General features: G+C 43.2%; 1 protein-coding gene across 1 annotated transcript; it reads left to right on the forward strand.

Moving 5' to 3' along the window:
* Window positions 1-587: 587 nt before the first annotated feature.
* tle2a (TLE family member 2, transcriptional corepressor a) lies at window positions 588-12234 on the forward strand (the record flags this gene model as incomplete). Its single annotated transcript, XM_083887845.1, has 15 exons — window positions 588-659; window positions 1052-1265; window positions 1646-1662; window positions 2508-2603; window positions 3656-3700; window positions 4496-4657; window positions 5096-5222; window positions 7276-7481; window positions 8773-8852; window positions 9426-9675; window positions 10017-10264; window positions 11070-11217; window positions 11390-11540; window positions 11850-11926; window positions 12127-12234. The coding sequence occupies exons 1-15, from the start codon at window positions 603-605 to the stop codon at window positions 12232-12234; spliced, it is 1986 nt and encodes a 661-aa protein (XP_083743971.1). The 5' UTR covers window positions 588-602.
* Between the last annotated feature and the right edge of the window lie 403 nt (window positions 12235-12637).

Below are 12637 nucleotides of genomic sequence, written 5' to 3' on the forward strand. Positions count from 1 at the left end.
TGTGCGCACACGCCCCGTGCGTCTCTCTTTGTTAGTCCTAAATCTTGGCTGTGCATGTGTGCGGGAGTTTGTTCATCAAAGTGACAGTATCTGGGTTTTTTTTCCTCTCTCCCCTTTTCAGACGGAGATTGCCAAGCGGTTGAATGTGATCTGTGCTCAGCTCATCCCATTCCTTTCACAGGAGGTGTGTATACACACTCGCACGCACGCGCACACACACACACACACACACACACACACACACACACACACACACACACACACACACACACACACACACACACACACTGTACAGTTTTTCTCTTGTCTGACAGCAGCCCACACAAAAAGCATGTACATGCACACTACACACATTTATCACTCATGCACAGCTGCACATGGACACAACTTCAAAGCACATTTATTTCCCTTCACTGACAAAAGGTTGCATTCCTTCACTGCAAAGCCAAATTAAAAAATGAATACATAAAACCAACACTATTAATACTATGTAAAAATGTTACATTTACATTGCATTTACTGCCCTTCACTGACCTTTTTGATGTCTTCCACAGCACCAACAACAGGTGGTCCAGGCCATGGAACGCGCCAAACAGGTGACCATGGGGGAGCTAAATGCTTCAATAGGGGTACGTGGGCTCTCCCCTCTGCCTCATAGCGTGTGTACCTTACACTCCCATTGATTTATTTTCCCTCCTTTTTTCTTTTACTTTAATTGAGGCAATTGTCCCCTGGCCCACACTAAAATGAACAGATTTGTTGGATAACATTCCAAAATGATGGATGATAATAATACATTATAAAATAAAGATTGGCCAAATTAAATGTCCCAGATAGTTTTAATGTAAGGAAAACTAATTTAAAATAATATGTCACTGCCCTGACCTCAGTGTTTCTCCTCTCGTGCACATCGCAGCAATTAGTTCCCTTCCTCTCTGCCTTCCTGTCATCTGTTGAACACTTCCTCTTAAGCCACTTCTTCCAGAGCTTGTAAGTCACCCAAGTCTCTTTCCTGTCTCCTCTCTGTGTTTTTTTTATTTCCACTCTGTAGCAGCAGCTTCAGGCACAGCACCTCTCCCAGCATGCCCAGGGTTTGCCAGTGGGCCCACACCCATCAGGTCTGCCCCACCCGGGCTTGGCACTCGGTGGAGGATCCAGCCTGTTGGCCCTGTCTGGGGCTCTGGGAGCTCAGTTGGCTGCCAAGGATGAGAGAGCCCACCTAGAGGCAGCAGCGGCTGCTGCTGCTGCTGCAGAGCATCACAGAGGTACAGCATCGCTTTAATCAATGCATTTCTTTTTTTCTTTTTTTTTTTTGTAGCGTAGAGCCTCAATAGGTTTTAGGGTTGGGACACCAGCTTGATTGGATTCTCCAAGATGAAAAAGCTTCTCTGAGGTGTGGGGTGTACAGTAAACACTAGAGCTTGGCTCGGTGGATTCTGATGATTGGTTTGCTTTGGATTTTTGTCAAGGCACAGTAGTGTTGCAGATAATAACACTCCCTGAGGATATTTTCCCTCCGAGTCATCAGCTGTAGAGAGACGTAAAGTGACAGCACACAATCTAACGTGTATCTGTTCTTTTCTGCACTTGCTGTCTTGTGTCCTGCTACCTGGATGTGCTGGGCTCTGCTTTCTGGGATGAACAGACCGTGAAGCAGGACCAGTAAGTACAAATACTGCACACACACACACACACTCAGGAACACTCACTAAATCATAGACACACACACACTGATTGCTTGTAGATTTTTAGACTTAAATTAGAGATTTAATTTGAAATAAAGTTAGGGCTGAGCAATGAAATTGGGATTTCAACAGTAGGTAAAACGCTAAGCCTGCAATTTATGATATTCCTTATGCAGCACATCTGACCCAGGGTTTATACTACTACTGCAAATGTTATAGAAATTCACAACTTCAAGTTCTCATCCTCTGCATTAGATTATCGAGGAGTTAATATTTTAATGCTGTAAAGCGCCATCGTGTTTTTAAGCTGCCGTGCAGGGACCACTGGACTGAAGTTTTACTTAAAAATGATATCACAAATCAAATATTTCAATCACGATATCTGGCAGAGAAATCCCGATAAGATATCTTCCCTAAATTGCTCAGCCCTTAAATAAACGTGCGTTGCTTTTAGTAAACAACGCTCTAGTCTTCCACTGCCTGAAAGAAAACTTGAAGCGTTCTCTTTCTGCCTCTTACCTCAGTAGTGAGCGGCTGATGGATGCAAACTGATATTCTTTCACATCCATCTCTTCAGCATATGAGCCCAGCGTGATTTATTGTGGTTCCTCTCACCTCATTATCATCCCCTTCCTTCATCTCTACCCTCACTTCCTTTTTCTTCACTCCTCTCTCCTTCTAACTTTCCTCTCCTGCTTGTCCTCACCACCCTACCCCTCCTTTTTCCTTTGCTCTGTGCCACACTCCTTTTGCTTAATTGTTTCTCAATTGAATCTAACCTTTTACCTTCACTCACTCTGCCTCCTCTCGTCTCTCCTCCAGAGTTCTCTGTCCAACGGGGACAAGGGTCGTCAAGCAGACTACCTCAGCAACGGCAAGAAGAGGAAAGCTGATGAGAAGGAGTTCATGACGGACTATGTGAGGACACTTTTATGACACTGTTAAATATTTAAGTAACTCAGGGAAAGTTTTATTCAACCTTGCAATTCCTCATCAAGACCTCATTAACCCTATTTTCTTTAAGGGTGATTAAAGTTAACTGAAACAATCACATGAATTGATTATTAATCGATTACCAAATTAATCGTCTGTTATTATTAAAGAATTAAAACAAGTTTTCAGATTTTTCAGCTTCTTAAATGTGACTATTTTCCGGTTTCATAACCAGTTAAACTGAATCATTTTGGTTTGAGAACATCATCGTTTCCAGTTTTTGACAAGCAATGATCAACATTCTTGATTAATCGAGAAAATAATCGAAAGATGAATCGATCATGAAAATAGTCATCAGTCGCAGCCCAAATTGAAATGTCACCGCTGTGCTGTTGGCATTACAGAAAATCATATATATTTAGAATTGTAAGGTATTTAGTTCTGCCTGAGGAATCCAGTTTGGGAAGATTATCTTTTATTATTAGATCCTGATGCTGCTTTGTGATCTGACATATTAAAAAAAAAACAAGCTGTGCCATAGAGGATTTCAGCTCTTCAGTTTCTAAAAATAATTAATTACATTCGTATTGTTTGTCACATTTACTGTGCTTTCAACTGTCACGCAACAAAATGTCAACAAGGGTCATTTTATTTTTCCTCTATTTGCGCTGTGCAAAATTAAACCACTTGAGAGGAAGTGTGAAATACTTATCCTCAGAGCATACATTAAGTCATGCACACACAAACAAACATCATCAACTCTGCTTGTGTTTGGTGTGTGTGTGTGTGTGTGTGTGTGTGTGTGTGTGTGTGTGTGTGTGTGTGTGTGTGTGTGTGTGTGTGTGTGTGTGTGTGTGTGTGTGTGTGTGTGTGTGTGTGTGTGTGTGTGTGTGTGTGTGTGTGTGTGTGTGTGTGTGTGTGTGTGTGTGTGTGTGTGTGTGTGTGTGTGTGTGTGTGTGTGTGTGTGTGTTCATCTACACACATCACACAGCAGAATAGAATGTCTAATCTCACATGGTCTCTCTCTTCTCTCACAGGGCAGTGATGCGGATAAGAGTGATGATAATTTGGTGGTGGATGAGGTGAGTATCGGGGGGGGGGGGGGGGCTTGCTGGTCTCTGTTGGCCTCACTTCGCTGCTTTCATCTGCATACATCATGTAAACACACCCAGAAGGACCGTCTGAGTAATCATAATAACAGTAATAACAATAACACCCCTGGTCCTCATCCACCTCTGCCTGGCCTCATTTCCCAACAAACAGGCTCACTCGTGTTCCACTGCAGCTCATTTGGTCGATACATTTTAAAAACACCTCAAAGGCTGTTGAATGACTGACAAATAGGTCGTACGGTTGTAATAATTTGAACAGCGTGAAGAGAAAATGCTTGGGTTTATTTCAATCTGAAGTTTATAGAAAAGGCACATTTTAAAGCTACGGAAACCAAAAAATGTTCCTGTTAAAGCTTTTCTACACTATTTCAACTATACTATTGGTTAGTGTATTTAATTTCTGACCTTTGTATTTAATTTGGACCTTTAAGGTGGACCTAAAGAGATACTACTAAACAGAGCATTCTGAACAGGGCTGTTTTGGCAGGTGATTGAACTGCTGTGGTGCTTCATCTTTATGGTATCTTGACCAAAGCATGTCACAGACATGTTCATTAGGACACCAGGGAACTAGGTTAACTTGGAGAAATAGGGTATAATATGACCCCTTTAACAGTTTCACTGTTTGTAATATAGAAAACTTAAGTTTAAAAAAATCGGTGTAGTCTCTGTGGCCTGAAGTGCGAACACACTGCATAATATATGAATTACCACTGTGTCTTTTTTGTGTGTCTTGCGGACTGAAGTTTTGTGTTTTGACTTTAGGACCCGTCGTCCCCCCGCAGCGTGCAGTCTTACTCGTCCAGGGAGAACGGTTTGGACAAGATGCCTCCGTCTCGTAAGGAAGGTCCAGCACAGGCCAGCCCCACCTCGCTGGCCTCCTCGAGCAGCGCCACCTCTCCCTCCCGTGGAAAAGAGCCCCCACAGGTAAACAAATGCATCTGAATAAAAGCGAACACGACCACACACAGACATGTACGCACTATATGTTTCAGTAGAGAACATCAGTGTTTCCATGCTGTTGGTGCACATAGTCTGCTCTTTTGTTTGGGGTCAGTAGTTCATTCTGGGGAGTTATTATGGTATATATATTCACCACCACACACACACACACACACACACACACACACACACACACACGCACGCACTCGCACACACATACACGTACACGCTGCCTGGACTGTTGACATCCTCCAACACTCCCCAGGTCCTGTCTGCCCTCACTCATTCTTACTATCACACTTGTTTGTGTTCGTCTGTGTGCTTTTCTTTTCTGTGTCTAATTCTACAGGCAGTCTCTGTATTTCATTTCACATTTATTTTATTTTTCCTTACATTTCTCTTTTTTATGTTTTGCTCCTCTAGAGGGAGAAGTCCAGCACTCCAGGTATGAAACCAGGGACCCCCATGTCTCAGGATTCCAACACTCCGGGACCAAGTGGACCCCCACAGTTCAGACCGGTCCCAGGAAAGCCTGGTGTTGACCCTCTTGGTAAGATTGTATACAGTAATGAGATAAGATAGTCCTTTATTAGTCCCACAGCAGGGGAACTTTACATTGTCACAGCAGCAAAGACGATAAAGATAATAAGCCTGCATTTCCATGAAAGTACAATATATAAAGATATTTACAATAAAACTATAAAAGGTTAAAATAGAATGTACATAATGAGCTTATTTTTACTTCTTGTGTCATCGGTATTTTATTGGTATAAGGGAAAATGGAATTTAAGTAAGTCTGATTGCTCCTTTAGCGCTGGCACATTTTCCAGTCCATTTGGTCGCTCACTCTTGTTTTGGCCACTAAAGACACAACAAAGAAGACTAATACCATGAACACTTGCTCGGCATCATGCTGTGCTAAGGGCAACACACATGCATTACCCATTGCTTAAAGAATACATGGATATACAAATTAGGGAAGGAAACATCCTGGCTACAAATTGCAGCTACTGTAATGTGAGAATGTGAATTGGAAATGTACATGCTGAATTCAGTAGACTGACGTGGGCCCTCGTGTTAGTGTGAATGGAACCTGCAGCCATTTACACAGAAGGAGAAATGCATTGCAGCTCTCTGTGGACACAATATGCGAAAAGCATATTTGGGCCCGAAGGTCCAAATGTCTTCAGTCTGTCACAGGGACAGACGTTTCCACTGCACACAGTCATTGGATCATTAAAAAAAAAGAAGAAGACGACTGAACCTGTATTTGCACAGATGTCTCTTTATCCTGCACTGGCTTTGTTACATGTAGTGACTTTGTCAACATTGGGCTGCTGTAGTTGGTATGGGTGTGAGCCAGCTCTCCCACCACCACCACCACCACCGACCACCATCTGGACTTAATAAGCAGCTGTGGGCAGAAATATTCAGCGCACCTCACTTTTCAAATGGAAAGATTAGGAGAGGTGATGGACTGTGACCATGAGCTGCTTCATAATGAGCCTCCATCTATTCCAGTGTATCTCTTTTTCTCTTCTTTTTTTTTCCTTCTTCTTACTCACATCACCTGTTAGACCCCACAGCGTTATTACACACCCACATCATTGTGCATGCTGATGCACTCGCTCGTCGATGCATATACATGAGCGAGAGCGGAATACTGAGGAGATAGACACAGACACAAGTTTGTCCAGCTTTTCTTGTTAGGACACTACATTGGCTTTCATTTTTTTTTCACCAGTCTAGACAACGCCTTATCTCTCGGACTTACCCCAACCATAACCTTGTAACAATTAACATGTATATCTTAACTTAAACCAGAGCCTCAAGAATTCAGTTTTGCCTTATTAGGTCCAGGATTTTGTCTAAGAAACAAGTATTTTTCTCTGTTTCTCTCGCGCACACACATACACACACACTTGTGCAGCATAGATAATATAGTGCCCTCCCTAGCCCCTTACCTTAATCATCCCAACTAAGTACCTAACTCTGGACCTAAACCTTTAAAAGCTATGAGGACCAGCCAGACTTTCCTCACATGGTCGAAATGTCTCCACAAAGATAGGTTTGTATCTAAATGTGTCCTCACAGCCTACTACTTCACACACACACACACACACACACACACACACACACACACACACACACACACACACACACACACACACACACACACACACACACACAAACACAAACACAAACACAAACACACACACACACACACACACACACACACACACACACACACACACACACACACACAAAGAGGTACTGGTTGTCTGCAAGAAGGCATGGCCACCAGCAGGGGTCAGTAGTGGTCCAGTGCTGCAGTGAATGGTGTCCTGCTTTTCTGTGGCAGCTTGTTCGCAGCTTGTCAGTCACAGCTGTCGCTCACTCACTGACAGCGTCTGCACAGGGAGTCGCCCTTTTATAAAATGTGCATCTCATTCTATCCCATGTTTAAATGATAGCTAAAGCTCTCTGTGCTGACTGGTGTACTGTATTGGTTTCCTCAATCGATAATTTGTTCAATAATTCACATCATCTTAACTCACTCTTATTTTTCTTCTTCCCCCCTCTTTTCTCCTTCCTTGCACCAGCTCTGGGTCTCAGAAACCCTCTTGCAGTACAGGGAGCTTACCCTCCGGGGGCGTTCGGCCTTCCTCCAGGGGTGAACGGGGACCTGCCCGGGGCGGCGGGTTACGGTGCAGGCCTCCACCTGGTTTCCCCCCAGATGAACGGAGCTGCAGCAGCAGCAGCGGCGGCGGCAGCAGCCGCTGCCGCAGGCTACGGACGGTCTCCTGTGGTGAGCTGGACTCTCTGCAGATAATTTGTCTTTCTAGTGTCACTGTCATATTACCTCAGCATATAAAACTGTCAGAGAGGGCAAAAAGAGGGATTTTTTTTTTCTATCGACCGAAAAGGGAGGGAGGATTTTAGAGAGATGAGAGGACAAAGAGAGGCTGCGTTGTCATTTATCGTGAAGACTATGACCTCGGCTCTCAAAGTCCATTGTTGGGCAGTGATGTATTACTCAGTAATATACCACTTTGCCCAGTAACAAGTAATCTGACATTACAAATTGTATAACTAGTCAAATTATAATTACAAAAAACAAGGTAATCCTGACATACTGCATAACTAGATCAGTCTTTCTAGATCAGATTTAAAAAGTAGAAAACACTAAAAATGGACAGAGACAGATTTTTTGCTTTGCGAGGCTGCCATGTTGGCAGTTTGACCGCTATTTATTATTTAACTGAATTGGATTCAATTCCGAAAGAAGCTCTCTGTGCACCACTCTTGACTGTGGTTATACAATCTTGTAATATTGTATAATATAATGAGTAATGTAACCTATTAACTATTCATTTATGTAATAATCAAAAGAATGGGTTTTTTTCTGGAGGAATGTTTAATATACAACTTATTACACCTCCTGTCTAGCCTGCCCTACATTATTCATTTTTATGAAGTCATTGTATTGATGATTATTGCATCTGCTATTGTGAGCGTTGCAGTTCACGACTTTTTCACATGCACGTTAGAGATCCATACCGTCCTACTTTTTGGCACCTGTCAGTTTCAGTATCCAGCTCATTGGTCAGGCACTGAAAGAGTGGCGCTAGTCACCCTACCAGTGATGAATTGGTCGACGGTGAATGGTCACTCTCCTGTGTGACGGTGGAAATAGTATAAGAAAAAATAATAACACTGTTTTTACATATAACGTGCATTACGACCCAGGGATGACTCAAGGGCGTTTGCGTGTGCAAATATTGTACACATCATGTACTTAATAGGTGTGTTTTTCCGTTCCTTTTATTTACTTTTCAAACCAAATTGCCCCATGGGAGACATTAAAATGTGTCCATAACTGTGTCCTGGTATGTTGTCACACTATTTATGTAGCTGACATGGCTACATGGGACGTGTAGGTCAACATAAGACCCACACATCCATTCCAAACATACCATGGTGTGCTGAACTTGTGCTGTTACTGCTTATGTGTTGTTTTTCTCTCTCAACGCTGACCTCTGAAGGTATTTTTCTCTAGTTTTTTCTCACGTTAGCTTATCTCTGTGCGTCTGTTCCAGGTGGGCTATGAGTCTCCACACCCACACATGAGGGTCCCCGGGCTGCCTGCCAGCCTGCAGTCAGCTGCCTCCGGAAAACCGTGAGTTTTTCTTCTTACCTCGCCTCCTATCGTTCAAATCTTCACCTGTCTACTAATAACTGCTCAAATTTCACTTCCAACTCCAAAAAGAAAAAAAAAACGCAACAAAAAAGGAACCACCTTTTGAACTAAGATGAATGTAGGATGTTCAAAGGACAGTAAGAGAGAAATATTTTAAGTATAAGAAAGTGGTAAGCGCTTCAGAAGGCTTGTTACGAGTTTAACATTTACAGCACGGACGCGTCTTTATTTAAATTAAACCGTCTTTACACTTCTTGGTTGTTGTTTTTTTTGCTGCAAATGAATGGACAAGTGAAATCAGAAAAGATTGAGTAGTCGTGGTGGGTTTTTCCTCACACATAAAAGCCCACATATAAATTCTTACATTTTTCGCAGCCTTTACTGGTGCTCGTCAAAGTGTCACACTTTTATTACTGTCCCTTTCACAGAGTAATTCACCGATAGATACAAAGACTGTCAACCCGATGTACTCTTTTTTTTTTTTTGCTCTAACCTTCAATCTCTGTTATTCATTCGTCTCTATTCCTCTTCCTCCTCCTCTCTTCTTTTCAGCGCCTACTCGTTCCACGTGAGCGCAGACGGTCAGATGCAGCCGGTGCCCTTTCCCCCCGACGCCTTGCTGGGCCCGGGAATCCCTCGCCATGCGCGGCAGATTCACACCCTGAACCACGGCGAGGTTGTGTGCGCAGTCACCATCAGCACCTCGACACGCCACGTCTACACTGGAGGAAAGGGCTGCGTCAAGGTCTGGGACATCAGCCAGCCGGGCAGCAAGAGCCCCATGGCCCAGCTGGACTGTCTGGTGAGACATGCGGGGAGACGGGAGACACTAACGCGGATGAATGGTTTTAGACTTATATTTAAAGGCTGTTATCATCATTTGTCTAATAATTTCTCTTTAGCACCTAAAGTGATACTTTGTTTTTCATGAATAAAACCCTTTGGCTGATGAATTACCTCTGTATTTTTGTCCTAAAGCCAAAAAACCCTCCAGCATCTTTTATTTATTGCAGTGATAATGCTGTAGCCGGCATGCTTAACTTCGTACGCACAGCCCCTTGTCATGAATTACAGTGAACTCCAGCATTAATCATTGAGAATAAATGTTTGTATTTTTCTCTTTTTTTTTATACCGTTTATTAGAACAGGGATAACTACATCCGCTCCTGCAAGCTGCTCTCTGACGGGCGAACCCTGATTGTCGGCGGGGAGGCCAGCACGCTGTCGATCTGGGATTTGGCCACGCCCACTCCACGCATCAAGGCAGAGCTGACCTCATCCGCCCCTGCCTGCTATGCCCTGGCCATCTCCCCTGACAACAAGGTCTGCTTCTCCTGCTGCAGCGACGGCAACATCGTCGTCTGGGACCTTCACAACCAGACGCTGGTCAGGTGAGAGGTCAGAGAGAAGATGAAATTGTGAGCTCATTTTCCGAGGAGAGGAAAAGTGCGACCGTTTAAAGTGTGTCTAAAGTGAGTCTGGCAGCAACTGCATAGGCTTGAGTGGCTTAAGGATGAAGGTAGTATAGAGGTGGTGGGTGTCGTAAACGGCCTGTGTGTGTCTGTAGTATGTATGTAAAATATTTCTTCTCCGAGTGTCCTTAATTCACCATATCATTGGTTTTTATATGTTCAGACGATTTTACTATGAAGTTCTTCCCTCTTATCTTTAAAACAACCAAACCCCCACCATGGATCACCGCATTAACTATATTTTATCCAATAATCTTTTAAAGCAAAGCACATTTTTTTTTTACCTTTATGTAAAATAATAGCTTGTGAATGCTCAAAAAGAACATGGTAAAATCTCCCCTTATTAAACATTTATTAATATTGCAGAAGCTTGAGGCAACTCTTTTATAGCACACTGGCTGTAACATAGAAGGTACATTTTAAAGTGTTTTACTAATGAGAGGCATTTGTCAAAAAAAGGCATTTTATATTATTGAAACGTTGCTTTTACAACATTAACAGTGTAGTATTGTTCATAAACCAGCATCTAACTATGGTTGTACAATCATTTGTGCACATTCTAGTGTTTATTTAATTCCATGTGAAATAATCTAGTAAATTAACAACCTTTTCCTTTGGGACTGTTTTGTGGTGGACAGACTTGCATTACTTTAATATTATTCTGTGCACATTGATGTATTATTATATAATTATCCATATAATTGATTACCTCCCTCCCTTGCAGGCAGTTCCAGGGCCACACAGACGGTGCGAGCTGCATCGACATCTCCAACGACGGCACCAAGCTGTGGACGGGAGGACTGGACAACACGGTGCGCTGCTGGGACCTGAGAGAGGGACGCCAGCTCCAGCAGCATGACTTCACCTCACAGGTACACACACACACACACACACACACACACACACACAGATACACACACACACCAGACTGGCTACAGCCCAGGCTACTAGATATTTATGTGCTGTTGACAATCATTAATGCATCCCACCCTTTATTGTCCTCCTCCCTCCTTCCCCTGACTCTTTTTTTCCTCCCGTCTGCAGATCTTCTCTCTGGGCTACTGTCCGACAGGCGAGTGGCTGGCTGTCGGAATGGAGAGCAGTAACGTCGAAGTCCTGCACGTCTCCAAACCTGACAAGTACCAGCTGCACCTTCACGAGAGCTGCGTGCTCTCCCTCAAGTTCGCCTACTGCGGTACGGACACACACACACACACACACACACACACACACACACACACACACACACACACACACACACCGTGTACACACCGAGCAGATTGATGGTTTGGTTACATCACGTTACCTGAGGGTGTTTAATCACAGGGAAGCAGAACAAACCTTCTGCCTCGTTCATTATTCAGGAACAGCTTCTTTCTTTTCACCTCTTCCATTCTGCACAAAAGCAGCTCTTCCTCCTCCTCCTCCTCCTCCAACTTGTCCGTAGTATCTCGCCTCCCCAGAGGTTTCATCTGTTGATGGCTCTATGTGTTTCGTTCTGTAGGTAAATGGTTCGTGAGTACAGGCAAAGATAACCTCCTGAATGCGTGGCGGACACCGTACGGATCAAGCATATTCCAGGTAAATCATCAAATATACACGTCTTTTTGTTTAAAATTGGTTAGTTAATGTAATGGCATAACTTGAGTGGGATCTCAGGGCAGGACTTTTTTCCATTTTCCTTCTTTTTTATCTTGTTTATACACTTCATTAGCTGTCCATTAGCAGTTTCATTAGCTGTTTGTTGCTAATATTTCTTCCTACTTCCTCTCTCTGTTCAGTCTAAGGAGTCATCATCAGTTCTCAGCTGTGATATCTCCCCCGACGACCAGTTCATCGTCACAGGCTCTGGGGACAAGAAGGCTACAGTCTACGAAGTCATCTACTGAACTTTTGATTTGGCTGGAAAAAGTAAACACTAATAATCAGGGGGCGGGGCCTAGGCTCCCTCCTGCACCAATGACTGTACAGAGCATCGGCGAAATGAAAAAGCAAGAGACACTTAACTCGTACTTTGTTGTTTTGTTTACGTTTGTGAAAGAAACGAGAGAGAGAAGAGAAGCAAGGGGGCACAAAGTCACATCTCTGGAAAAAAAAAACGAACATTGTTTTTAATGCTCTGAGAATGCTGGTTAGTCTATTCCTCCAAAGAACTTCTTATTTTGTTTCCTTTTTTTCTTTTTTTTTTTAACAAAATAAAACCTCTGTAGTGAACCAAGAAATTAGCAAAACTTATTTTTTTAGCTTTTGAATTTTTCGCAAACTGTTGTGACGGCATCAAGAGGCAAAAAA

Source organism: Microchirus variegatus, assembly GCF_963457635.1.
Source record: "Microchirus variegatus genome assembly, chromosome: 4".
NCBI classification, from domain to species: Eukaryota; Metazoa; Chordata; class Actinopteri; order Pleuronectiformes; family Soleidae; genus Microchirus; species Microchirus variegatus.